The sequence below is a fragment of the Sceloporus occidentalis genome, unplaced genomic scaffold (genome assembly GCF_023333645.1).
Source record: "Sceloporus occidentalis isolate IW3139 unplaced genomic scaffold, rSceOcc1.0.p SCAF_2, whole genome shotgun sequence".
Classification (NCBI taxonomy): Eukaryota; Metazoa; Chordata; class Lepidosauria; order Squamata; family Phrynosomatidae; genus Sceloporus; species Sceloporus occidentalis.
In genome coordinates this window covers 99,060,835-99,083,264 of record NW_028316982.1, presented here as the reverse complement: position 1 = coordinate 99,083,264, position 22,430 = coordinate 99,060,835, and the positions used below count along the sequence as shown (strand labels likewise).

Below are 22,430 nucleotides of genomic sequence, written 5' to 3'. Positions count from 1 at the left end.
TAATCACTGCACACATGTTCCTTGATGGTCTTGAGCCTAACAAATCTGAAGAATACTTTGAAATGATTCATTGAAATGGCATTAACTGTTTGCTCTTAGGCTCCTTCCAAGAAACAAAGAGAAAATAAAGCAATAAAATGAAGTTAAAACATTCAGTGTACATTTGCAACTAAAGAAATAGTCTGTCTATGCTTAAATTTTGGTTTCATGAGGAATACAACTGCAAGGTAAATGAACTTCCATACAGACATTAAGCTGGCAAAGGAAATAGCATTACCGAATTGGGGTGACTGTGTACATTGAGCAGTCAGTTGTAAAGACAGAGGATTCCGCCCCCCAAAACAGCCTTGAAAGCAGTTTTTGAGAGTAGAAATAATTTATGGTTTTTAGAAGCACTACCATTAAGTAAGAGGTGCACAAATAGATACTCTCTAATAACTTCTGTCCATAATACCACTCATTATCATTCCAAGGGCAAACTCATTATAGCTGTCCCTCCACTTACTGAGAAACAGAAATGTTTTATCTTCTGGATGGCTAGTGGTATGTTCTTAGCTAGAAACAATCAAATTCAGGTTGAGAAGCTTTTTGAGAATCATTGCATTGCTTTTGCTAATTCTAATATCCTTTGAAAGATTTGTAGAATGAAAATGAATACAGAAAACAAAGGGAAACTTACTTATTAGATCCATCCTTCATGTAGACTTTTGCATAGAGAACATCGATCATAGCTGGATCATCATTCATGTACTCTATACCTGCTACTTCTATAGTTAGTGGTTTGCCTCCAGTAATTGTGCTTTATAAAGGGGGAAAAAACAAACTCATATTCAGCATACATGACAACAGCATATTTCACTATTTCAGCTGCACTAGACTGGGTAACATCACAAACGTACTGTTGTTAAATAGAAATGTTTTAGTTTTACTGCTATTACAGTATTTTACATATTGTTTTATAATTACATAATTTTAATTGTTTTAGCTCTGTGTAAGCTGATTTGGGTGGAATTTGTTGGAAAAAAAATAAACAAACCAAATTCCCAAGTCATTCAAGTTTTTAGAAGATAGAGTAGCTATCCATCACTGTTAACTTCTGCACTCTTTTTCTAATGCTTCCAGACTCTCACCAGCCTTTGTCTTACAAATGTTCAGTGAACATCTGTGGCCAGCTTTCTCTTCCTCTCTCCCTACAACAATATTCAAAGAGGTCCAATTTAAATGGAATAATGAAAATGATATGTTTTGTACATTGACTCAGCAGCAAGAAGAGGTTCTTCAAACAGGTTTGAATCAAGAGAATGACCAAGGAAATGGTGGGACCACTGCTCAACAAGGAAGTTAAATGCTAACAAATCACAGCAAAAAGGCAGAACTACGCAATACCCATTTTGCTTCAGTCTGACCCCCACCCTAGAAAGAGAGGTCTGTGTGCTTCCATGCAGCAGCAGAGACCTAGGCAAGGAATTCGAAATGCAAATCAAGATTGATAAGAAGTTAGTCAGGAATCACTTAATTGACCAAAATGGGTTCAAATCTGCAGGCGGAATTGCATCCCAGAGTACTGAAAGACTAGTGTAACCATTTGCCATCATTTTTGAGAAATTTTGGAGAACACATGAGATGCCAGAGGACTGGAGACAAACAAACTTTTTCTCTCTCTTAAAAAAAGACAAAAAAGAAGATTCAGGAAACAACAGACCAGTCGACTTGAGTACCCGGAAAAAATATTAGAACGATTATACAGGAATCTGTTTGCAAGTATCTTGATGACAATCCAGTGATTAGTAGGAGCCTGTGTGGGTTTTATCAAGATCAAATCCTGCCAAACTGATATTATATCTTTTTTGATCAGGTCACTAGTTGAGTAGATGGTGGGAACACTGTGGATGTCATTTAACTAGATTTCAGGAAAGCATTTGATAAGGTCCTCCATAATATTTAGATTAACAAATTGATTAAATATGGAATACAGTGGATCCTTGTTATACGCTGGGGTTTGGTTCCAAGATCCCCCGTGTATAACAAAATCCGTGTATGCTCAAGTCCCATTAAGTATAATGACATAGCAAAATGGTGTCCCTAATAAAAAATGGAACATCAAGGTAAATTTATACTTTTTTGGAACATTTTCAAACCGTGTATGCTTGAATCCGTGTATAAAAAATTCGTGTATAAGAAGGGCCGACTGTAGATGGAAACACCATCAGATGGGTTCATAATTAGTTGGAAAGCCATGCTCAAAGAGTCATCATCAATGGCCACACTTCAAACTGGAAGGAGGCTTCAAGTTGAGTCCCTCAGGGTTCTCTCCTAGGGCCATTATTCATCAACATTTTTATCAATGACTTATCTGATGGGGTAGAAGAAATCCTTATTGAGTTTGCAGATTATACAAAACTTGGAGGGGAGGCTTATACATTGGAAGATAGGAAGAGTATTCTAAATTAACTAGAAAATTGGGCAGAAATTAATGAAATGAAATTCAGTTGAGACAAATACAAGATTCTAAATTTAGGACCAAAAAAAGAAGAATGGCATAGGGAATACACGGCTCAGTGGTACTACATTCAAAAAGGACCTTGGGATTATTGTTACTTATAAATTGAATTTGAGCCATCAGTGACATGATGCAGCAAAAAGGCTGATACTTTATTAGCCTGCATTAATAGAAACATAATTTACAAGCTGAGGCAAGTACAGTGGGCCTATTGCATCGGCAGGTTAGCTATCCATGGACTGGAGCATTTGTTGTTCACCATGCCGTATATTATTCACTGGTGGCATGTGCATGCAGGCACACTGACATGGATGTATGCACATTGTCACCTGCTGAATATGAGATGCAACCATCTACATTTTTTCCATGTGCAAGGGGTCCTGGAACCGAACTTCTGTGGATGGGAAAGTCCACTGTAACAGTCCTACTATATTCTGCATTTGTCAGGCCTTCTCTGGAGTACTGTGTTCAGTTCTGGGTACCTCATTTTAAGAAGGAGATAGACAAGCTGGAGAAGGTTCACAGAAGAGGAACAAGGATAATAAGAAGTATGGAAAACAAAACATATGAAGAAAGCTTGAAGGAGCTGGGTGTATTCATCTTGGTGAAGAGAAGAATAGGGGTGCATGACTGCTCTCTTTAAAAACCTCAAAGGCTGTCACAGAGAGGAGGGGGCAAATTTGTTCTCTGCTGCCCCAGAGAGTAAGACCAGATCTAACAGTTTTAAGTTACAAGAAGACAGGTTTTGATAAAACATTAGAAGGAACTTCTTCACCATAAAAGCGGTTCAGCAATAGTACCAATTGCCTAAAGGGGTGGTATGGTCTCCTTCTCTGGATCTCTTCAAAAGAGGCTGTATGGCTACCTACCAAGGCTGCTTTAGCTGGAGATCCTGTACTGAGCAAGAGGCTGGACTCAATGGCCCATGAAGCCACTTCCAACTCTATGTTTCTATACACTTCACAAAAAAAATTGCAAGCAAAGAGATGCTCTAAATTACTTGATATTGAGAACCAAATACATTAAGCCTGCCTTGTTTTCTGTATACTTTGTTCTTACTTGTAACAGTGTCTTGTTTGCTGCAAATTGGTACAGTTTGCTCCCCTCTATGGCTCCATCCGTACTACAGAAATAATCCAGTTTGACACTGCTTTAATTGCCATGGCTGAATGCTATGGAATTTCGAGAATTGTAGTTTTGTGAGACTACTCTGTCAGAGATCTCTAGTGCCACAATAAACTACAGTTCTCAGAATTCCATAACATTGAGCCATGCCAGTTAAAGTGGTGTCATTTCTGCAGTGCAGATGCAGTCCATACTAACTTAGTTCTAGTTTCTTAGTTTCTTTTGTTAGGTGTAGCTAGTTGACTTCATTCCATCTTATTATTACGTTGTTTTCTTTACTCACTCAGTGAAGTCTTCTTTACATTTCTGTAGGAGTTCCTGAGCTTTTTTGATTTCCTGTTCATTCAAAAGCACCAATGTCCCAATAGTCAGATGGAGTTTTGCCGGATTCTGGAACAAACTACTGCTGACACCACTGTCCTGTAGAAAAGTTTAGAAACTCTTCAGATGACAAAGGCATACACTGGAAATTCTACAGAAAAAAAATATAGGGTTACATACTGATATAAGAGCACACTGGTAATAAAGAGAAAGTGTTTTTAAAAGTAACCTAACAAGAAATCCAGATACGAGATTGAAATTGTCCCATTTTAGTGACTGCTGCATTTGCTCTTATCTGCATAGTTCATCTCAAAAAACAAATAACACACAGGTAATTCAGCCACAGTGTTAAATGTCTGCACTTCAGAATAGTGAAAGATCATATAAAAGTCAAATTTGAAGGAGAATTGCAGCAGATCCTTTTCTATTCCTTTGTCACATATAATCAGGAATGGAAAGAGGATTGGCTATTATTATTTGTTTCCCTGCTAAGATGAAGGATGGGAATTTTTTTGCAGTATTTTTGTACCTTCCATATCTTTATGAAGAAGTGAGATCAACTTCATTTATGCAGTTAATGTAAATCCCACCTTTCAGTTGGTACACTCAAAGCAGTTAAGAACAAAGCTGGATAACTCCCTGGGGTTCCCCTCTTTCTTGTTTTCTTGTTCTTTAGATTCTGCCAACTGCTACTGAAATAAACCTGACAAAAAGACCTAAACTCCTCCTGTGTGAAAAAGCATTTTTTCTTAATGCGCTTTCCCTTAATCTGGGCCTAGCACCAGAAGCCATTCAATCCATAATAAACACCAGGCATATCAGAAGCTGAGGAGGAAGCAAGCAGCATGTTTGATATGTTCCAGCAGCTGGCAAAATTTCATTTTAATCTCTGTATTTCCCCTAGATATGATGAGCACAAAATATGTTAGCACATTAAATAAGCTTTTAGGAAAAGGGGGATTAATCCATCTAATTCTATGGAGGAGAGCTGGTGCCAGGTAACACAAAAGTTATGTTATAATTATTATCAGGCAAAGCAACTAAGGTCTGTTACAGACAGCCCAAATAAAGCTGCTTTGGGTCTCTTTGGAGGTATGCTGTTTAAATGATGCATGCTTCCTAAGAATCTGGAAGCTGCACCAAAGCTGCCCTCCAGTGCTTAGGAATGGATAGGGTTGCCATAACCCGGTTGCAACCGGGTTTTTTCCCGGTTTTGGCTGCACCTGCCCGGTCACGGCACGGGTGCAGCCAAAAACCAGGAAAAGCCCGGTTGCAGCGGGGTTGCTGGGCAACCCTGGGGCCTCGCTGCCCTCCTCCTCCTCCCCCGCGCATGGCCGCGCAGAGGAAAAGGAGGGCAGCGAGGCCTGAGGCGGAGGAGGCTGCAGGGAGGCGGCGCCTCTTGGGCGCAGCCGCGCCAACCTCCCCGCCTCCCTGCAGCCTCCTCCCTCCTTCCTGGCCTCCACTGGGGCCAGGAACGAGGCAAGGCCCTGATCCTGGCCTCCGATCGCGGCGGGGCCCAGGCGGGGAGGGAAAGCCTCCTTAAGTGGAGGCTTTCCCTCGCCGCTTGGCCTCTGCTCCCCACCGCGATCGCCAGGAAAATGTAGGACAGAATTTTCAAATGTAGGACACAGTTTTGTGTGTCCTACATTTGAAAATTCTGTCCTACATTTTCCCGGTTTTGAGGTGCGGCGCTATGGCAACGCTAGGAATGGAGTGTGGCTTTGGCGCGACCTCCGGACTCTTAGGACCCATGAATCATTTAAATAGCATACCTCCAAAGAGACCCGAAGCAGCTTTATTTTGGCAGTATGTAACAGGCCAGTATTTCTCCTCTGCAGCTTTCCAGGAGTAAAAAAAAAAAAAAACATCTTGAGCATTCTGATATCTTTCCTCTCAGAAAAGAAATCTTACTCTCTTTGTAGAAGAGGCTAACTGGTTAGCATATCAAAGCCTCTCTAACAGTAAGGGAGGAAAAGTAGGGGAGGTTAATGGTACTCTCCTTTAAATTATCAATGAATATCAGACTTCTTTCTACAAATTATTACAAGCTTTTTTGATCTCTAGGCATTTTAACAGCACAGTTCTATGCATCTTTATTATTATGTCATTCAGAGTTCAAGGGGTCTTACTCCTCACTATATGGGTTTAGGATTGCAAACTTAATCATAATGCAGTTTAACTCAGATGTCATGTCTGATCTGACCTGACCTTTTCCAATGTAAGGCCTGAAGCAAAGTCACAAGGGGTTGGTTGCTCTAGCTTTCACACATTTCAATAACCTGCTTAGAAGTCTGCCTGGTCTGGCAGAGGAAATGGCCCTTAAGTCCTTTGTTCAAACCACAGGTCATTGCTTTCTATATAACAACGAAATGAATGTCATTGAAATGAACTGAATTTTCCTTAAAAAACACACACATACTCAGCAATGGCGTTGAACCTTATTATACTTGAGTATCTTGTTAATAGCAGAAAAACAACACACACATACACACACGATTCAGCAGTATAGTGGGCCCTTGGTATCTGCTGAGGTTTGGTTCCAGGGTACCGCTCCCAGTGGATAACAAAATCCATGGATGTGAAGTCGAAGGCTTTCATGGCTGGCATCCATGTTTTTTTGTGGGATTTTCGGGCTATGTGGCCATGTTCCAGAAGACTTTCTTCCTGACGTTTCCATTGATGCTCAAATTCCATTATATACAGTGGCATAGTAAAATGATGCCCCTTATTTAAAATGGAAAAAGCAACATTTGCTTTTTGGAAATGTATATATTTTAAAAATATTTTCAAGCTGTGGATGGTTGAATCCATGCATAAAGAATACATGGAAATGGAGGGAGTGCATTTCCAAGTAAAACAAATTTAGTACAAGGAGAAGAAAGTCAGATAGACATCTGAATCTACTGCCAGAAAGTACATGCCCACTTTCTACATTTTCTCAATACAATACCCAAGCAACTAGGCCAGAAATCAGCAAGAGATTATAGCCTTCCAGATGTTGCTGCATTTCAGATTTCATATTCGCTCACAATTGTTTATATTCGATAGGGAGCCCAATATGTGAAGGTCCCCATGTTCTCCACCCTGACTAGAAAAGGCTATTATATTCTCAGGGATGTGGGTTTTTTTGGTCACCAGAGGACATGCCAGCATACCCAATGGAGAGGATGGGAATTGCAGTCAAACAATATGCAGAAGGTCACATGCTCCTACCTCTGCAGCAATCCCAGGCTGATTCTTATATATCTCCAACAAATTGCGTAGATGTAACCATACAGCAGCCAACCAATCAATTATATTATATTTTGATATAGCACCAAGGGTGTAAAAGGTTGAATGGTAGAGGCCATATGAGGAGGTCTTACTTTGGCCTATGCTCAGGATCACTTCAGTATGCATATGGGTCTGAATTGTTTTGTTGTTGTTGTTGTGTTCCTTCAGGTCGTTTCCAGCTTATGGAAATCCTAAGGTGAACTTATCATGAGGTTTTCTTGACAACATTCATTTTATGAATACTTAAACTCCAGGAAAATTTAGATTGTCATCAAAAAGTAGAGTTATCTTATTATAGAATACATAGTGCCATGCACACCGAAGGTGCAATATAAAGAAAAGTAATAAGCCTCATATTTATGATATTGGTACAAACCCATTTTGCCCGATATAACAGAAGAGCAATATAACTAGACATTACAATCTGGAAAATGGTTCCCTGAGTACATCTGATGAGCGACTGTAAGTCTGCATGTGTGGTAGAAGCAGAATGCATTGTATCCATTACTACAGTGAGGTATCTACAGCAGGTGTGGGCGAATTGTGCTCTGTATGCCACATGCATCCCCAAAGGGCCCCAGTGCAGTCCACATTACATCTACTCTCCCTTTAGGAAAGGAAAGGAAAGGAAAAGCCCCTCACAGAGCTATGGGGGTAATTTCACTTTATTCAGTCCCTCAAACTGTATTAAGATTTAGGAAGTCCCTTTTTTAGACCAAAAGTCCTCTCTGGGACTTAAAACAAATTAGGGGTACTGGTGAAATTGCTTTTACCCTTGGACTGTAGAGAGTGTGAAGGCTTTTCTGAATTCCATTGGGGGTTGTTTTGTTTACAAGTAAGGTGTTTATGGTTATAAGAGAGGCGTAGCCCTCCCAAGCCAGGCCCAATGGTGTGTGCATGCATTCTCTTGAGATGGGAAAGTTGTCCATGCTGATTTAAAGCATGACATAGGGTGCTTAATGGTGTTAATAGAGGGGGAGTCCCTCTCAATGATGAAAGCCCCACAGTCAAAGACAGCTTACAACTTCAATGTAACATTTTATGCCTGAGAGATCTTGTAGCACCTGGTACCAGCTTCTTTCTTTCAGTTAGTCTCAAAGGTGCTACAAGATTCCTCTGCATACTAATTTTCCACACTATGTCTTTGAATTTTATGCCTAAAGTAGTCTGCTTGATAAAATTGCCCAGATATTAACCAAATCTAACAATTTAACTTTTTAATGTCTGATGTTGTTCAGTTATTAACTCTCATTTGGCATTACTTGATTTTATTGGGGAAAATGTATACTGTAACCAAGGTGTGTCAAGCACAAGTAACAATATAGAATACAATATTTATATAGTATACTTTTTTCTATTTCCACTTAATATATTTCTGGGAAAACTATTTAAGAAATCTGTAAGATGTATCTAATATACAAGCTTAATAAATGATCCTAAGCACACCCAGGTGGATAGAAGCAGACTGCATTCAAATCGATTTAATTTATTCCAAGTAAGTATGTTTAGGATTTGAGTAAAAGGCTCTTCTGAGGTTCAATTTAAGATTTCGATGTACTTGCCTTCTAGACATTGCCCTCTGCTGGACATAAAGTCATGGTTTAATTTTGTATTTATGTTATTCAATTCATAAATGTCTATCTGTGTCACATATAACAGGGATTATAAAAGGGGATTGAAGGTTTAGAATCAGATGAAGGGAATTAAGATTTAAGGAAATAAATTGTTGGTAAGGATGTTGAGATTTTGTTTCCAAATGAACTAAATGCAATTGTTAATCTCAATTAGAGTAGGCCCACTGAATAAACAGAACTAGCATAACATAAGCATTGAACCACCAAGTTCTCATTACTGCTGGAGCTGGGATAAACTGTTGGATTTTGACCAATATTTTCTTAATGTTTACAGTGTGGGACAATCTTTGAAACTGTTGATTAACTAAAAATGTCAGATATTAGTTTTTATAACTACCCTACTGCAATGTAAAGGTTGCTTTTAAAAGAGCTAGCAAGCCACAGCAGTAGCCTGTAAGGTTTACAGAGTGTTAACATCAACCAGTTAATCCTTGCGCCTATTGTCTACCATTGCTGTTCAGATCTATTTCTGTTGTTGTTTGAAATACCATTTTCACCCAGTTCACATCTTGTTTATTATTTAATAAATTAGGTCATCACAAACTCTCAACTGTTGTTACAAGAAAATTAAACAGCAAATAAAATTAGAACATTCATGTATCTGCATTTCTGTTTGTTAATTACATTTATTTGGACAAATTTCATTCTCAGTTTCTATGCAACAACATTAAATCTTTACAATACCATGTGTAACTAATACATTTGGACAGTTTTTACAAAAACTAAACCGTTAACCATTTGACCTGGTAAAATCCTAACAATTTCTCATTTAGTTTCTTCTAAAGTTGGTTGTATGTATGAGACACAACAGAATACAACATAATAAACATTATACCTTGCCAATATTCTGTAGATACATCGGTGTTCTGATGGAATTTTCTGAGAATATTGAGAGGGTATAATTTATATTCTCAGCATATATACTTCATTTATGACAGTTAGGTTTATGAACATGAGTAATTTTGCAAAGGTATGGTGATAAGACAAACACACTCCATAGCCTTGTTCTGGTGCAGTTCTAAACTATAGGTCCAAAACACACTGCAGAAATAATCCAGTTTGAAATGGCTTTAACTGCCCCGGCTCAATGTTAGGGAATTCTGGAAACTGTAGTTTTGTGAGACTTTTAGCCTCCTCTGTCAGAGAGCCCAGGTGCCACAATAAACAACAATTCCCAGGATTCCCTAGCACTGGACCAGGGCAGTTAAAGCGGTCTCAAACTCGATTATTAATGCAGTGCATTTTGGACCTTAGTAGTTTATACTCATGTGAATGATTACACTGGCTTCTCTACTCTTTGTCCTCTGACTCTCTTGTCAGTTCACAGACATTTGTGGGCAAGCTCTATCTTCTCCATGGACTCCTCTACCTCCTCTAAGCGTGAGCATAGGGGACCAAGAGTACAGAGAGAGATTACACACTATTACAATCAGAGACAGTGGGGAACTGGTTCTTGATTTTGCTCTGTCCTTGACTCCAAACTTTGTTCCAGGAATCAATGACATCAGGAGCATGTTCATGCCTAACAATATAATCCAATCCAGGGAGGGTGTCTGGGGAAGAATCTGACCACCCTGCCCATTTTAAACTAACCAGACATAATAAGAAATGATTAATTCCAATGAATTCAAAACAAAAAGCTGATGCTGTGAATGTCCTTGCAACCACACTGGAATGGGGGTATCAAGCTAGACTGAGGCTTGCTGTTGCTCATTCGGATAATGCAAGGGTGGGGATCATGTGGCCCTACAGAGGTTGTTGGACATCCAACTCCCATCAGCCCAAGCAAGCATGGCAAATTGGGATGAATACTAGAAGTAGCAGTCCAACAACATCTAGAGCAGGGGTGGGGAACCTACGGCTGTCCAGGTTCTGAGAACTACGATTCCCTTCATGCCTCACCACCAACCAAGCTGAAGGACATTTTAGCCAGGCTCATGAGGGCTTAGTTGTAGCTCCTTCCCTTATAGTGATACTACATGTAGTATCACCATAAGGGGAGGAGCTACAAGCAATCCCTCATGACCCTGGATAAAACTTGCTTCAAGCTTGGCTGGTTGTGAGGCATGATGAGAATGGTAGTTCTTGTAGGTTCCCACCCCTGATCTAGAGGGCCACATTGATTCCCACTCTGGACATAACGCTAATCCATGGTTTACCAATGCAACAAACCAGGTTTCTAAATTGATTCAAGAGTAATACTGCATGTTTGGGGGGGGGGGGGGCGAGTGGGAGGGCAGATACTGAGTTTCATAACAAATGCTTGCATTTTATATTTGCAATGGGATATATACTTATTTCTAGATTTATTATTTTTATCCTGGGGAATATTTTCCCAGAAATGTATTTTTGTCCATTTTATAGTTTACAGTAATACATAAAAATGATATAATAGATCTTTAAGAGGCATAAATTGTGGCTCTGTTCCAATGCTTATTGTTAGTGTACCAGGAGAGTATGAAGTAGAGACCTTTTAAAACTGTTCCAATCTATTTCTAGTTGTTTGGCAAGATGTTTCCTTTACTTTTCACAAAAGTAAGAAAAACTTGTGAGGCTTTCAGAGCTTTCAGCAACCTTGAAGTTTCGAAATACTTGGCAAAATGTTCAAATAGACTGACCTTATCTGTTACCATGCCCATAAAAATTCTTACCATAAGGAAAGAAGAGAGAAAGGGGGGGGGGGCTTTCCCCATTTACAGTTGCGCATGATGAACATTCATTAAAAAAAAATTGAGTCCAGCCACAAATGATAATCGGCTGAGACAGCTCAATATAGAGCTTCTGCTAGGTTGACAATTTCTGGATGCACAGAAATTAGAGTCCCAATTTTGGTTGAAAGGAATCCTATTTTTGATCAAAGACTTTGACAATTCAAATGGAATCCGTTTTATTTGAGACAAGTGTGTATTTTCAGATCATCTCCATCAAGAAGCATCCTCATCTACCCCATTTCTGAATAGAATCAGGCTCCTGGCAACCTACAAAACAGTTGTTTCTAGTGGAAGCCCAATTCTGTTTGTGAACAGGGTGCACAGGGATTACTCTCTTCATGCACCCTCTATGGCATTGGCATGGGGGGAAAGCACTGTGGATTTCCTATTCCTGTCCTATCCTCTGTGCCCACTAAGATTAGGAACACCCTGACCAAAGCACCAGATACCCAAGAAATAAAACAAGAAAATATGAATAATACTCTTCAGAACAAAGGCCCATCTAATCCAACATCTTATTTCCTACAATGGTCAGTCAGATGCCAACAAGAAACCCACAAGCAGGACATAAGGGCAATAGCACCATCCCTCACTTGTTCCCTAGCAAACAGCATTCAGGGGCAGAATGTAGCATACAGCACACTGTGAAACGCAGCCATTGTGACAAGCAGCCCTCTCCTCCATGAAGTCAATAACGTCATGGTCCTTCATTGTTGTTGCACAACAGTCATATAGCTCAGGCCAAAGGAAAAGCTACAGAAGACCAAATCTGTATTCTTTTAGAAGGCGAGTTAAAGCCTTTCTATTTCAAGCAGGCGCTGAGTTTGATTTCCATGGATCCTATTTGACTAAAATGTATTCTTCCTGGTATTACTTGTCTCGATATGATTTTGACGAATTTTGACTGTAATTGCTACTATGTGGATGTCAGGGCAACTAGCAACCTTAGTTTCCACTGAGAAAGAAAGGGAAGATGTGTATAAAAATTAAGGAAATGCAAGAATATTTTAACATTTTACTTTCCCACTCTGCAGGCAGGTTGCTTACCCTTGTAAAATGCTGTCTATTAATTTTTTACTTTTTATTTTTGCACATTCTGATACAGTCTTCATCCTTTTCACAAAATAAAAAAGAAGACTTATCTGCAGTATACACTGACATGAGACTGGAACAGTACAAAGGATGGACGAATGGTTGTCATGGTAACTATCCTAGAGAGAGGAAAAGATTCTGCAACCAATGCTCAACAACCAGTAGAAATGCTAATCTGAGCACCTGATATTATTCCTATACACATACACACACACATACACAGAGGCTATTAACTGCATTTGAATAGAGACATCATTAACTGACTGCTCTGTTTTGAAGCTGAAAACAGCAGCAGGAAGAAACGGGCACAGCTTCTATGACTGGCACATATTCAGGTTCCTCAAAGCCTCCTAAAAAGTCCCCCACTGCTTTGCACGGCTCTCTATGTTTTCTTATTGTACTGCAAAGCATAGGTTTTCAAACATCTTTTTTTCATCACTCATGTGCTTTCTGACAGATCCAGCTGTGAGATAAAGTGGTTTTGGAGTGGCATTACTGACCATGAAATGACTGAGAGACGCATGCAGAAGCAATAGGATTCTTTAACTAACCAGCAGCTGTGTACCTTCGAACCTAGATACTACAAGTCTGAAGGGGGAAAAGTGAGGGGAAAAGTGAGGCACATGACAACCTTGGTTCTCACTTCCATGAAAATCAGTGCTTTGCAACCACTTAGGTTTTTAAAATTTTCAGGGTTATAAATCAAGACTGAATGACAAAAAAGATACTTGGATCTCCTGACAGAATTCAAGAAATCCAATTAAGACTCTTTCAAATTACTGGAATAACGTATTCTGCAAATGTGAACATTGAATGCATTTCTGAAGGCAAAGCTACGTCATTTCATACTTTAGTATTCCCACAGTAGAACAGTATCAGTAATCTGCAGTTTACTTCAGCTTCTTCGTGCAGCAGATTCTGTTTAGCAGAAACACTCATTAGAAAGGGGGAGATACTAATCAAGATGCACTTTAGATAAGGAAAATAAGTCTCTGACATACAGAGGATATTAAATAAAATATGATAAATAAACAAAAATGGTTTCACAAGCTTGTTTTTGGTAACGACCATCAAGTCAACTTCGACCTATGAGGACCCTACGAATGAGAGCCTCCAAGTCACTCTACAGTCCAAAACACACTGGAGAAATAATCTAATTTGAGACTGCTTTAACTGCCCTGGCTCAGTGCTAGGGAATCCTGGGAATTACAGTTTATTGTGGCACCAGAGCTCTTTGACAGAGAAGGCTAAATGTCTCACTTTTTTTTTATTTTAAAATTTGTAAAAAAAATATAATGCAATAAACATATTCCACAATACAAGGAGTTAACGACTAAATTATTTGATCTAAATGCCCAGTTTTCTAGTTATCAAAAGCTTTGCTGAAATTCAGATAAATAATATCCAAAGCATTCCCACCATCTACTAAACTACAGTAGTGATCTAATTTTTTAAAAAAAGATCTAAGATTAGTTTGGCAGCATTTGTTCTTGACAAAAGCATGCCAGCTCCTACTGATCATCACAGTGCTATCAAGATATTTGAAGACAGACGCCTATATAATCTGTTCTAATATTTTTCCTTTTGTACTGAGGTCAAGCTGACTGGTCTATTGTTTCCTGGACCTTTTGCTGCTGCTGCTGCTGTTGTCTTTATTGAAGAGAGGGACAATGCTTGCCTTTCTCCTTTCTTCTGGCACCACATCTGTTTTCCAAGATTTCTCAAAAATGATGGCAAATGGTTCAAAGTACATCAACAAGTTCCTGCAGTCCTCTGGGATGCAATTCATCTGGCCCTGCAGATTTGAATTCATTTACGTTAGCTAGATGATGCCTGATCAACTCCTTATCAACCTTGGTTTGCATTCCGGATCCCTAGCCAGTGTTTCAGCTGTTGCATGGAATCACGCAGTTCTCTTTTGTGGAGAAAAATGAAGCAAAGTTAAGTATTGACTAGTTCTGCCTTTGTGCTGTGATCTGTTAGCATTTTACCATCCTTACTGAACAGCAGCACCACTGTCTCTTTCGTCACTCTCGTCTTGAATTTATCTGAAACTCCTCTTTTTGTTCTTGCTTGCTTGCCAAGTCAGGCTCAGTTTATTTAGATAGCCTTCCTTATATTACTCCTGCAAGCATGGAGTTTACTCATCCTTAGTGATTTGTCCTTCCTTTGATTCTTTACATACTCTTTTTTATTTTCACTTCCTCCTTGCGTTCTCTGTGCAGCCACATTGGCTTTTTAGGTGTTACCCATTTTTCATCTTCCATGAAATTGTGACTGTGCTTTTTGTAACTCCTTCTTCAAAAACTCTCTTGCTTGTTGGCTGTCTTTTTCCTTTTAGCCATGGGATGCCAACCAGTATTTTGCAGAACTTGTTGAATTCAGCTTTCTTTAAATCCAAGATCCATGACTGACTACATAGAACTCTTCTTTTAATGGTCTCACAATTGTGAATTCTAGCATTACATGGTCACTTCCCCATGAAGCACTAACTACTCTCATTCTAGTGACAAATTTCATCCCATTGGTTAGAATCATGCACAGGATTACTGCTCTCCATGTTCCTTTTTCTACCTTTTGAAACAGAAAATTATCTGTACGCACATCAGAAATTTGTTGATCAGCCTATATCAGCAGATATCAGGGTAACTTAATTCCCTCATAACTACTAATTCTTTCATCTTTCAGATTTCTGAGATTTATTTCTTAAAAGCATTTCTAAAAACAAAATCCACAGTCTCTTCTTGGTTTGGTGGCCTTATTAAACTCCTTCCATAATGTGTTTATTTCATTTATTTGTACCCAAATGCTCTCAACTGGTCTACTCTGATCATGCTCATGAATTTCTGTGTAACTGAATTTGTCTCTGACTTATAATGCTACTCCTTCTCTTTTTCTGCCACATCTATCTTTGCTGAATAGGTTGTAGCCTTCCAGTGAAATAGTATAGTCACAGGAATAAGCTCACAAGCTCTCTGTTATGGCTATAAAGTCATATTTACCTTCCTGCACTAGGACTTCAGGCTCATCTTTTTTGTTTCCCAAAGTCTGTGCATTGTCATCTGGAGCTTTGATTTTACCTTTTAATTTACTACCAGTTTTTCTCTCTAACCCATTATCTCCCTCAGCTTCTCCTCTATTCACATCCTTATGTTTAGAGGTTGTCTTGGAGTTGATGAGATTTAGTTTAAAGCTCTATTGATCAGAACTGCCATGCTACTACCATAGACATTCTTCCCAGTCTTTGTGTGGTACAGGCCATCTGTAGCTAATAAACCTCTGTCCAAGAAGTGAAGACCATGGTCTAGAAGCCAAACCTCTCCTGTTTACAACATCTACATATAGCCAGTCATTCACTTTTAGTATGTTCTTGTCCCTGTGTAGTCCTCTATCTTTCACTGGCAAAATTTACAAGAATACCACCTGTGCCTCAAACCCCTTTAGCTTCCTGCCCAAAGCTTCATAGTCAGAGGTGGTCTGCTTGAAAGTGTTCTTGGCAGTGTCACTGGTACCCACACAAATAAGGGGAAAGAGGTACAGATCTGTATTCTTGATGAGTTTTGGTAAGTTCTCAGTGGCATCTAGGATATGTGCACCAGGAAGACAGCACGCTTCTCAATTCTTCTTGTCAGGCAGGCACCCAGGTATCTCTATACCCCTGAGCAATGAGTTCCCAACCACCAGCAACTTTTCCTTCTTGTTAAGGTCAGTGGTTAACTTGACACCTTCCTAGGCAAGCGGTAGCCCTTGTTTCTGGTTTCCTGTTTGAGCATCTTCACTGTTCCTATCATTATAAGCAATTGATTGGTTGGAGAAATTCTGAATTTCTTCCATTTGATCTGCTCCTGACAATGACTATCCTGCAGGTTGCTTTCACACTGTTACAGACCTTTTCATTTTCCTTGGTAGTTTCTTCCTTGGATCAATTCTCCTTGTGTTTTTGTATGACACTGCCTCAGAAGCTTGGTGTCTCTCCCAACCATTGCTGTTTTGTGCTCACAGTGACTTCAGCAAAGGATGAAGGGAAGACATATGTAGATGAGCTACTACTCTCCCAGAACTTCAATTCCTCTTTTTTTCTTTCCACAGGCATTATAATTTAAATACAAAGGTCTATCCTGGCTTCCACTAGGAACAGACTGAATTAATTTAACTCTTATTTCTGGATGAAAGCTTAATGAAAACCTAGACACATTAACAGTCAGCCATCTACCAGTAACAATATCAGTGGTTGTTGTGAAATCCTATCTGGATACTCTGTAGTTTATTGTCCCCACCCCCATTCAGGTCATTATGGCATTTAGGCAATGGTTCAGCACTGGCACACTCCCAGGTAACTCAGGTGACAAGCAGAAGTCGAGCTGAGTATCACTAGCATATGGATGGTACCCAAACCTAAAAACTTTAATAATTTCATCCAGTAGATTCGCATACATATTAAATAGTCTAGGGAATAGAATGGAATTATGCAGGACTCACTATAGTGCCTTTCAAGGCAGCAAGCATTTCCCCCGATAAAGTGAGGTATTTACCAGTCTCTTTCACCTAGACAAACAATCCCACTTTTCTAGATCATAACATTCAAGATGGGCAAGGGCCAGTCTTATATGATATGATAGATTGATTCAAGAGTCTTGTCCACATCATGAGGCTGGAATAACTGAAACTGGTTCCCCAAAATTGATCAGATGGTGCACTAGACTCCTCCCCAGAGTCTGTGATGTGTGTTATAAAGCTCTGACCAAATATAGTCAATTTTCTCCTTGAAATACATGGAACATTTTTCACAACAGGTAGCTGAGGGTTCTTTCTGGGACTGATCCCAAGAACTCCTTACTCCTGACTTTTTGTCACCTTCATTACTGTACAATAGGCACAACAGAGAGACTTTGCTGATCAATTGCATTCACTCTGAGACCTGCATCACCTGCATTCCATCCATTTTCCAGCCTGTTTCATTGCCTTGAGAACAATGAGAATTATGCCTAGCAAAAAATCAGCATATGCACTTGGGAGTAATTGTAATGATGGCCCTTTCCCTTTCTCCATTCCATGGTGGTCTCAATTACATTTTCAATCCTATCAGCCAGAAAACTTCCCACAGCATTCAGGAATCCTTCCAAGTCCAATTGTTTTTGTGGAAGGATCATTAAGATGGATCTCTTCTGACAGGCCTTTCCAGATTAGCCTTGTTAGACCCACCTCCCGGAGACATGGGGCGCAGTGTTATCAGTACATGGATGTCACCCAAATATGTTTGCCTATGCCTCCAATTGTTACAGTGACTAAGGATGGCATTTCTCCTCTGAATGGATGCCTTGATTCAGTAATGGGCTGGATAAGGGAAAACAAACTGAAACTGAATCTAGAGAAAACAGAGGTACTTGCAATAGGTCTGGGGAAGGAAATTTGTCAACCTGTCCTGGATGGGGTCACACTCCCCCTAAAGGACAAAGTTCACAGTTTGGGAGTACGCCTGGATCTGTCTCTACAGTTGTCATCTCAAGTAGATGTGACAGCCAGAAGTGCTTGGTTCCAACTTCGGTTCATACGCCAACTACACCCTTACCTGGACCGAAAGGATCTTGAAGCAATGGTACATGCTCGGGTAATCTCTCATCTTGATTTCTGTAATGCGCTCTACATGGGGCTACTCTTGTACCAAGTTCAGAAGCTTCAGTTAGTACAAAATGTGGCAGCCAGATTGGTCACTGGCTCCTCAAGGTTTGACCATATAACACCAATCTTAAAAGATCTTCACTGGCTACCAATTTGCTTCCGGGGGCAATACAAGGTGTTGGTTATTACCTTTAAAGCCCTATGGCTTGGGCCCGAGTTACAGGAACGCATCTCCCTACATAATCCGCCCTGCACTCTCAGAACAACGGGGAAGAATTTGCTGGAATTAAAAACATCTAGACTAGCCTCAACTTCCTAAAGAGCTTTTACTATAGACACTGCAAGAATGTGGAATAGTCTCCCGGAAGAGATCTGTCTTACTACCTCCTTGGAGACCTTTAAGAGGGCACTTAAGACGGATTTCTTCCGGCGAGCATACCTACCCGATCTTGTATAACATGCACAGAACCAACTCCTTTGAACAGGATTGGAATATCGTACTCCACAGTGACTTGTTGATATGCTGTTTTTAATTGTTAATTTATAATGTATTTTAGTGTTGTGCTAGTATTGGTATTTTTATATTAGGTTGTAATCCCGCCTCAATCCACTTGGGAGAGGCGGGAAAATATAAATAAAATTTTTATTTATGATGAAGATGATGATGATGATTTAATATGCCTTTGTCTAGAAAAGCTCACTGAACACTGAATAAGAAACTCCAACAATTTTTTAGTATCATTGTGGCAACTTACATTTGAACACTTCTCTAACACTTCTTCCTTGAACTGTAGAAACTTTTCCTGGATTGCAGCTTGGTTGAGTGCAAATGACAGAAAGTGTGTGAAGGGCTGTTTCTTGCGAAAGGTCTCAACAAGAACATCAATTCGTGTTCGAGCTGAAATAATACCATTCCGGTGCTGTCCTGTGATCACTGGAAGCAAGCAAAATACAGGACATGTTTGATGACAGTGTGCTATGTGCACCCATGAAAGGTAAGAATTTTTAGCAAATTTTTCCACTGTACTAATAAGCCAGTTTGTAACAAGGTGGCAACTACCTACACAAAATATAAAGGTCAACATTACCATGAGACTACAGTTCTTAATATTTCACTCCCTACCCCTTGTGATTGGTTACTCAAAGCAGTGAGCTATTGATACTTTCCAGCATAACATGAATAAGAACAGATTGCTAACAAGTAACTGTGCTTCTTCAAATGATCATCTGTGAACATATGCAAATGAGTTATCTGTGCCTGCACAGTACATCTTTTGGACCATTAAAAGCTAAAGAATGAGCATTTTGGCAGTAGCCCCTCCCATCCTCTGCATATGTTACCAGAGCACTTCCCACCTAAACCTTCAGTTCCCTGGATGCAGAAGCCAAGATCTGGGAAGAGCAGGACACAATGAGGGGAAGATGTGTGGGGTTCTGGGAGTTTACAGATGACCACTCAAAGAACCACAGTTACTAGTAGGCAACCTGTTCTTCTGCTTCTTCATCATCTCTGTGACTCACACAAATGGGAGATTAGCAAGCTACCCACCACCCTAGGAGAAGGAATGCCATGTGATGCAGAAGAAGAAAAAACAGCTTTCCCTCTCTTCACAATGTCAAGGAACCACAGGTCCAAGGTAATATATGCCTAGGCTTGATGGAATCTGGACAGTCTGTCGTGAAAAGGGGGAGCTGCAGAGGTGTGGTGGAAGAGTGTGCTGGAGTCAAAGATGCCATCTGGAGGGGTCCTTATAACACTTTCTGAACTGTTAGGATCTGAACCTCAAAGCAGAGTAGTCTTTTTTGGTAGACAATGGAAGAGGAAATGCATGAGCTTTTCCACTTCCAGTTGAGTATAGGTCCTCTAGGAGGAAGTCCCAAACACAAGAAATGAGGTCTTGAGGGTAGCTGTAACATAGTAAGAACCAAACTTTACTGAGCCACTGAGAATATATTTTGTGTGTGCTCCAACTTGTTGTCAGTTTCAGCACTAAACAGACCTGGTTCACTGAAAGGAAGGTCCTCTATGGTAGCCCTTGCCTGACGAGAGACGCCAGAGGAACAAAGCCAGGCATGGCAGCAGACAGTAATGGTGCCAGCCACTATTGTTGTTTTAATACCTGTTGTAATCTGCCTTGATTCCCTATTAGGAAAAGGAGGAATAGAAATAAATCTTCTTCTTCTTCTTCTTCTTCTTCTTCTTCTTCTTCTTCTTCTTCTTATTATTATTATTATTATAGTTGGCAACATGACAGACCATGTTAATTTGTTGGGCTGCAAGCCTGTGTGCTTCAGCTTGAGGTACTGCAGCCACCTTCCAATCTTCCTCTGGAAGATTGTCCAAGAAGGGTGACATCTTCTCCTATAAAAGCTGTTGGTAGGCTCCCATGCATGCTTCATAGTTAGCAATACAAAAGGATAGGACAGCTGTAGAACAGAATTTGCAGATTGTATCCAACGTCTTGCCCTCTTTGTCAACCAGACTGTAGTGCAGTCGCTGAGAAGATATGGACTGGTGTCCACAATTATGGAAATTGGTTGAAGATGACAGAAGAGCCAGTCCAACCCTGTCTCAATGACTCAGTAGAGCTGTTTTATCTTCTTAAAGGTGGGTGGGATGGAGGAAAAGGTAGACCAGGATCTCCTTGCCATCTAGTGTCCTTGCTGTATTCAGTCTACTGTACCACTGCCTCTGATTACAGCACAGTACTGACAGGTCTCCCTCATGGGATGGTAGCTTCTGTAACTGTAGTTATATTAACCATAGTTAATATCAATCACAGTGAATTTGTCTGAGTTTGTCTGACTATTAGGCTATAGTTAATCAAAAGGACTGATAGTTTCCAAACTTCTTCCAACTCCAGAGAGTGAGACTGAGGTTTGTTGTAGCTCATTGCTGATTGTTCATATCACATGATGTTATGACTTAGCATAGTGTTACAAAGTTGTGCCCCTCAAAGTCCTAAGTATGCCACCACCTATTCCCTTCACCAATGTTACTGAATCCCTTTCAACTGATTTTCTGCCAATTTCAAACTAACTGCTAGAAAAGTTGGTCTGTATTAAGAATCAAGCAATCAGGCCAACAGACAAATGTAGCCCATATGTGTTCCTTCATGTGGCTCTAAAGCTGCTTCTGATCCTTAAACCTGTTCATGAAAAGCTGCTGCTGCTGTTATTAATCCGGCCTTTTTCTTTTTCCCAGTTCAGGACCTAAGGCAGTTACACCAGATTAAAAAACAAAACAAAACAAAAAAAATCACAGAATAGTTAAAAGTTAAAAAGTGATTAAACTACGAAAAAAATTGAAATCAGTTAGAGACATAAACTATAAAAACAGCACAAGAAAAATAACAAGAAGAAAACACAGCATGCAAGATCCATCCCACCTAAACAATCAGTCCTCAAAGCCCTTTCAAAATAGAAAGGTCTTCACTTGTTTGCAAAGATTAGGGAAGGTGCCAACCTAATCCCTCTGGGAAGGGAGCTCTAGAGCCTGGAGGCTGCCATTTAAAAGACTCTCTCCCAACAGATACATCTTTCAGGGTGGTGGGACCGAGAGAGGAGTCTCCCAAGTAGACTGAAAAATTGAGAAGTCATTCATTTTTACAAACACTAGAACTCACCAATTTCTCCTTCAACACCAGGACTGGGTATACTGATAGAGGTCCGGGTTTCTGTCTCTAGTTTCTTCTTTGTTTCTCCTTTCTTTCCTATTATATACCTATATAAACGTAGAGTGTGTGGAATAAGTATATTTGCATATATGCACATAATGAAATATCTTGGAGATGGGGCCAAGTCTGAACACAAAATATATGTTTTATATACACCTTATACAAATAGCCTGAAAGTAATTTTATACATTTTTTTAAATAATGTAATGTATGAAGCAAAGTTTTTGTACACTGAACCATCAGAAAAGCCACACAGTAAAATGTTTTGGTCTTTCGAGTATTTCAGATTTTGGATTACAGATAAAGGAATATAGTCACTGCATCATCTGTTGCAGAAAATATGCATTTCCATGCTGAATTATTTTGAATACAGTTGGCACTCCATATCCATGGATTCTGCATCCAAGGATTCAACCAACCACTGCATGGAAATATTATTTTTAAAAATTCAAAAGGCAAAATTTGATTTTGTCATTTT

At 39.7% G+C, this 22,430-nt stretch overlaps 1 protein-coding gene across 4 annotated transcripts in view; it reads right to left on the bottom strand.

The window, feature by feature from the left end:
* Positions 1-22,430, bottom strand: part of LOC149318757 (activating signal cointegrator 1 complex subunit 1-like) — a 90,567-nt gene that overhangs the window by 53,156 nt on the left and 14,981 nt on the right. For all 4 annotated transcript variants that reach the window (XM_089510403.1, XM_089510402.1, XM_089510404.1 and 1 more), the window contains exons 4-7: positions 21,902-21,999; positions 19,031-19,209; positions 3,909-4,045; positions 680-799 (exon numbers count right to left, since the gene is read on the bottom strand). In XM_089510403.1, coding sequence (XP_089366529.1) covers positions 680-799; positions 3,909-4,045; positions 19,031-19,209; positions 21,902-21,999 — 534 coding nt within the window. The remainder of the gene's footprint in view (positions 1-679; positions 800-3,908; positions 4,046-19,030; positions 19,210-21,901; positions 22,000-22,430) is intronic.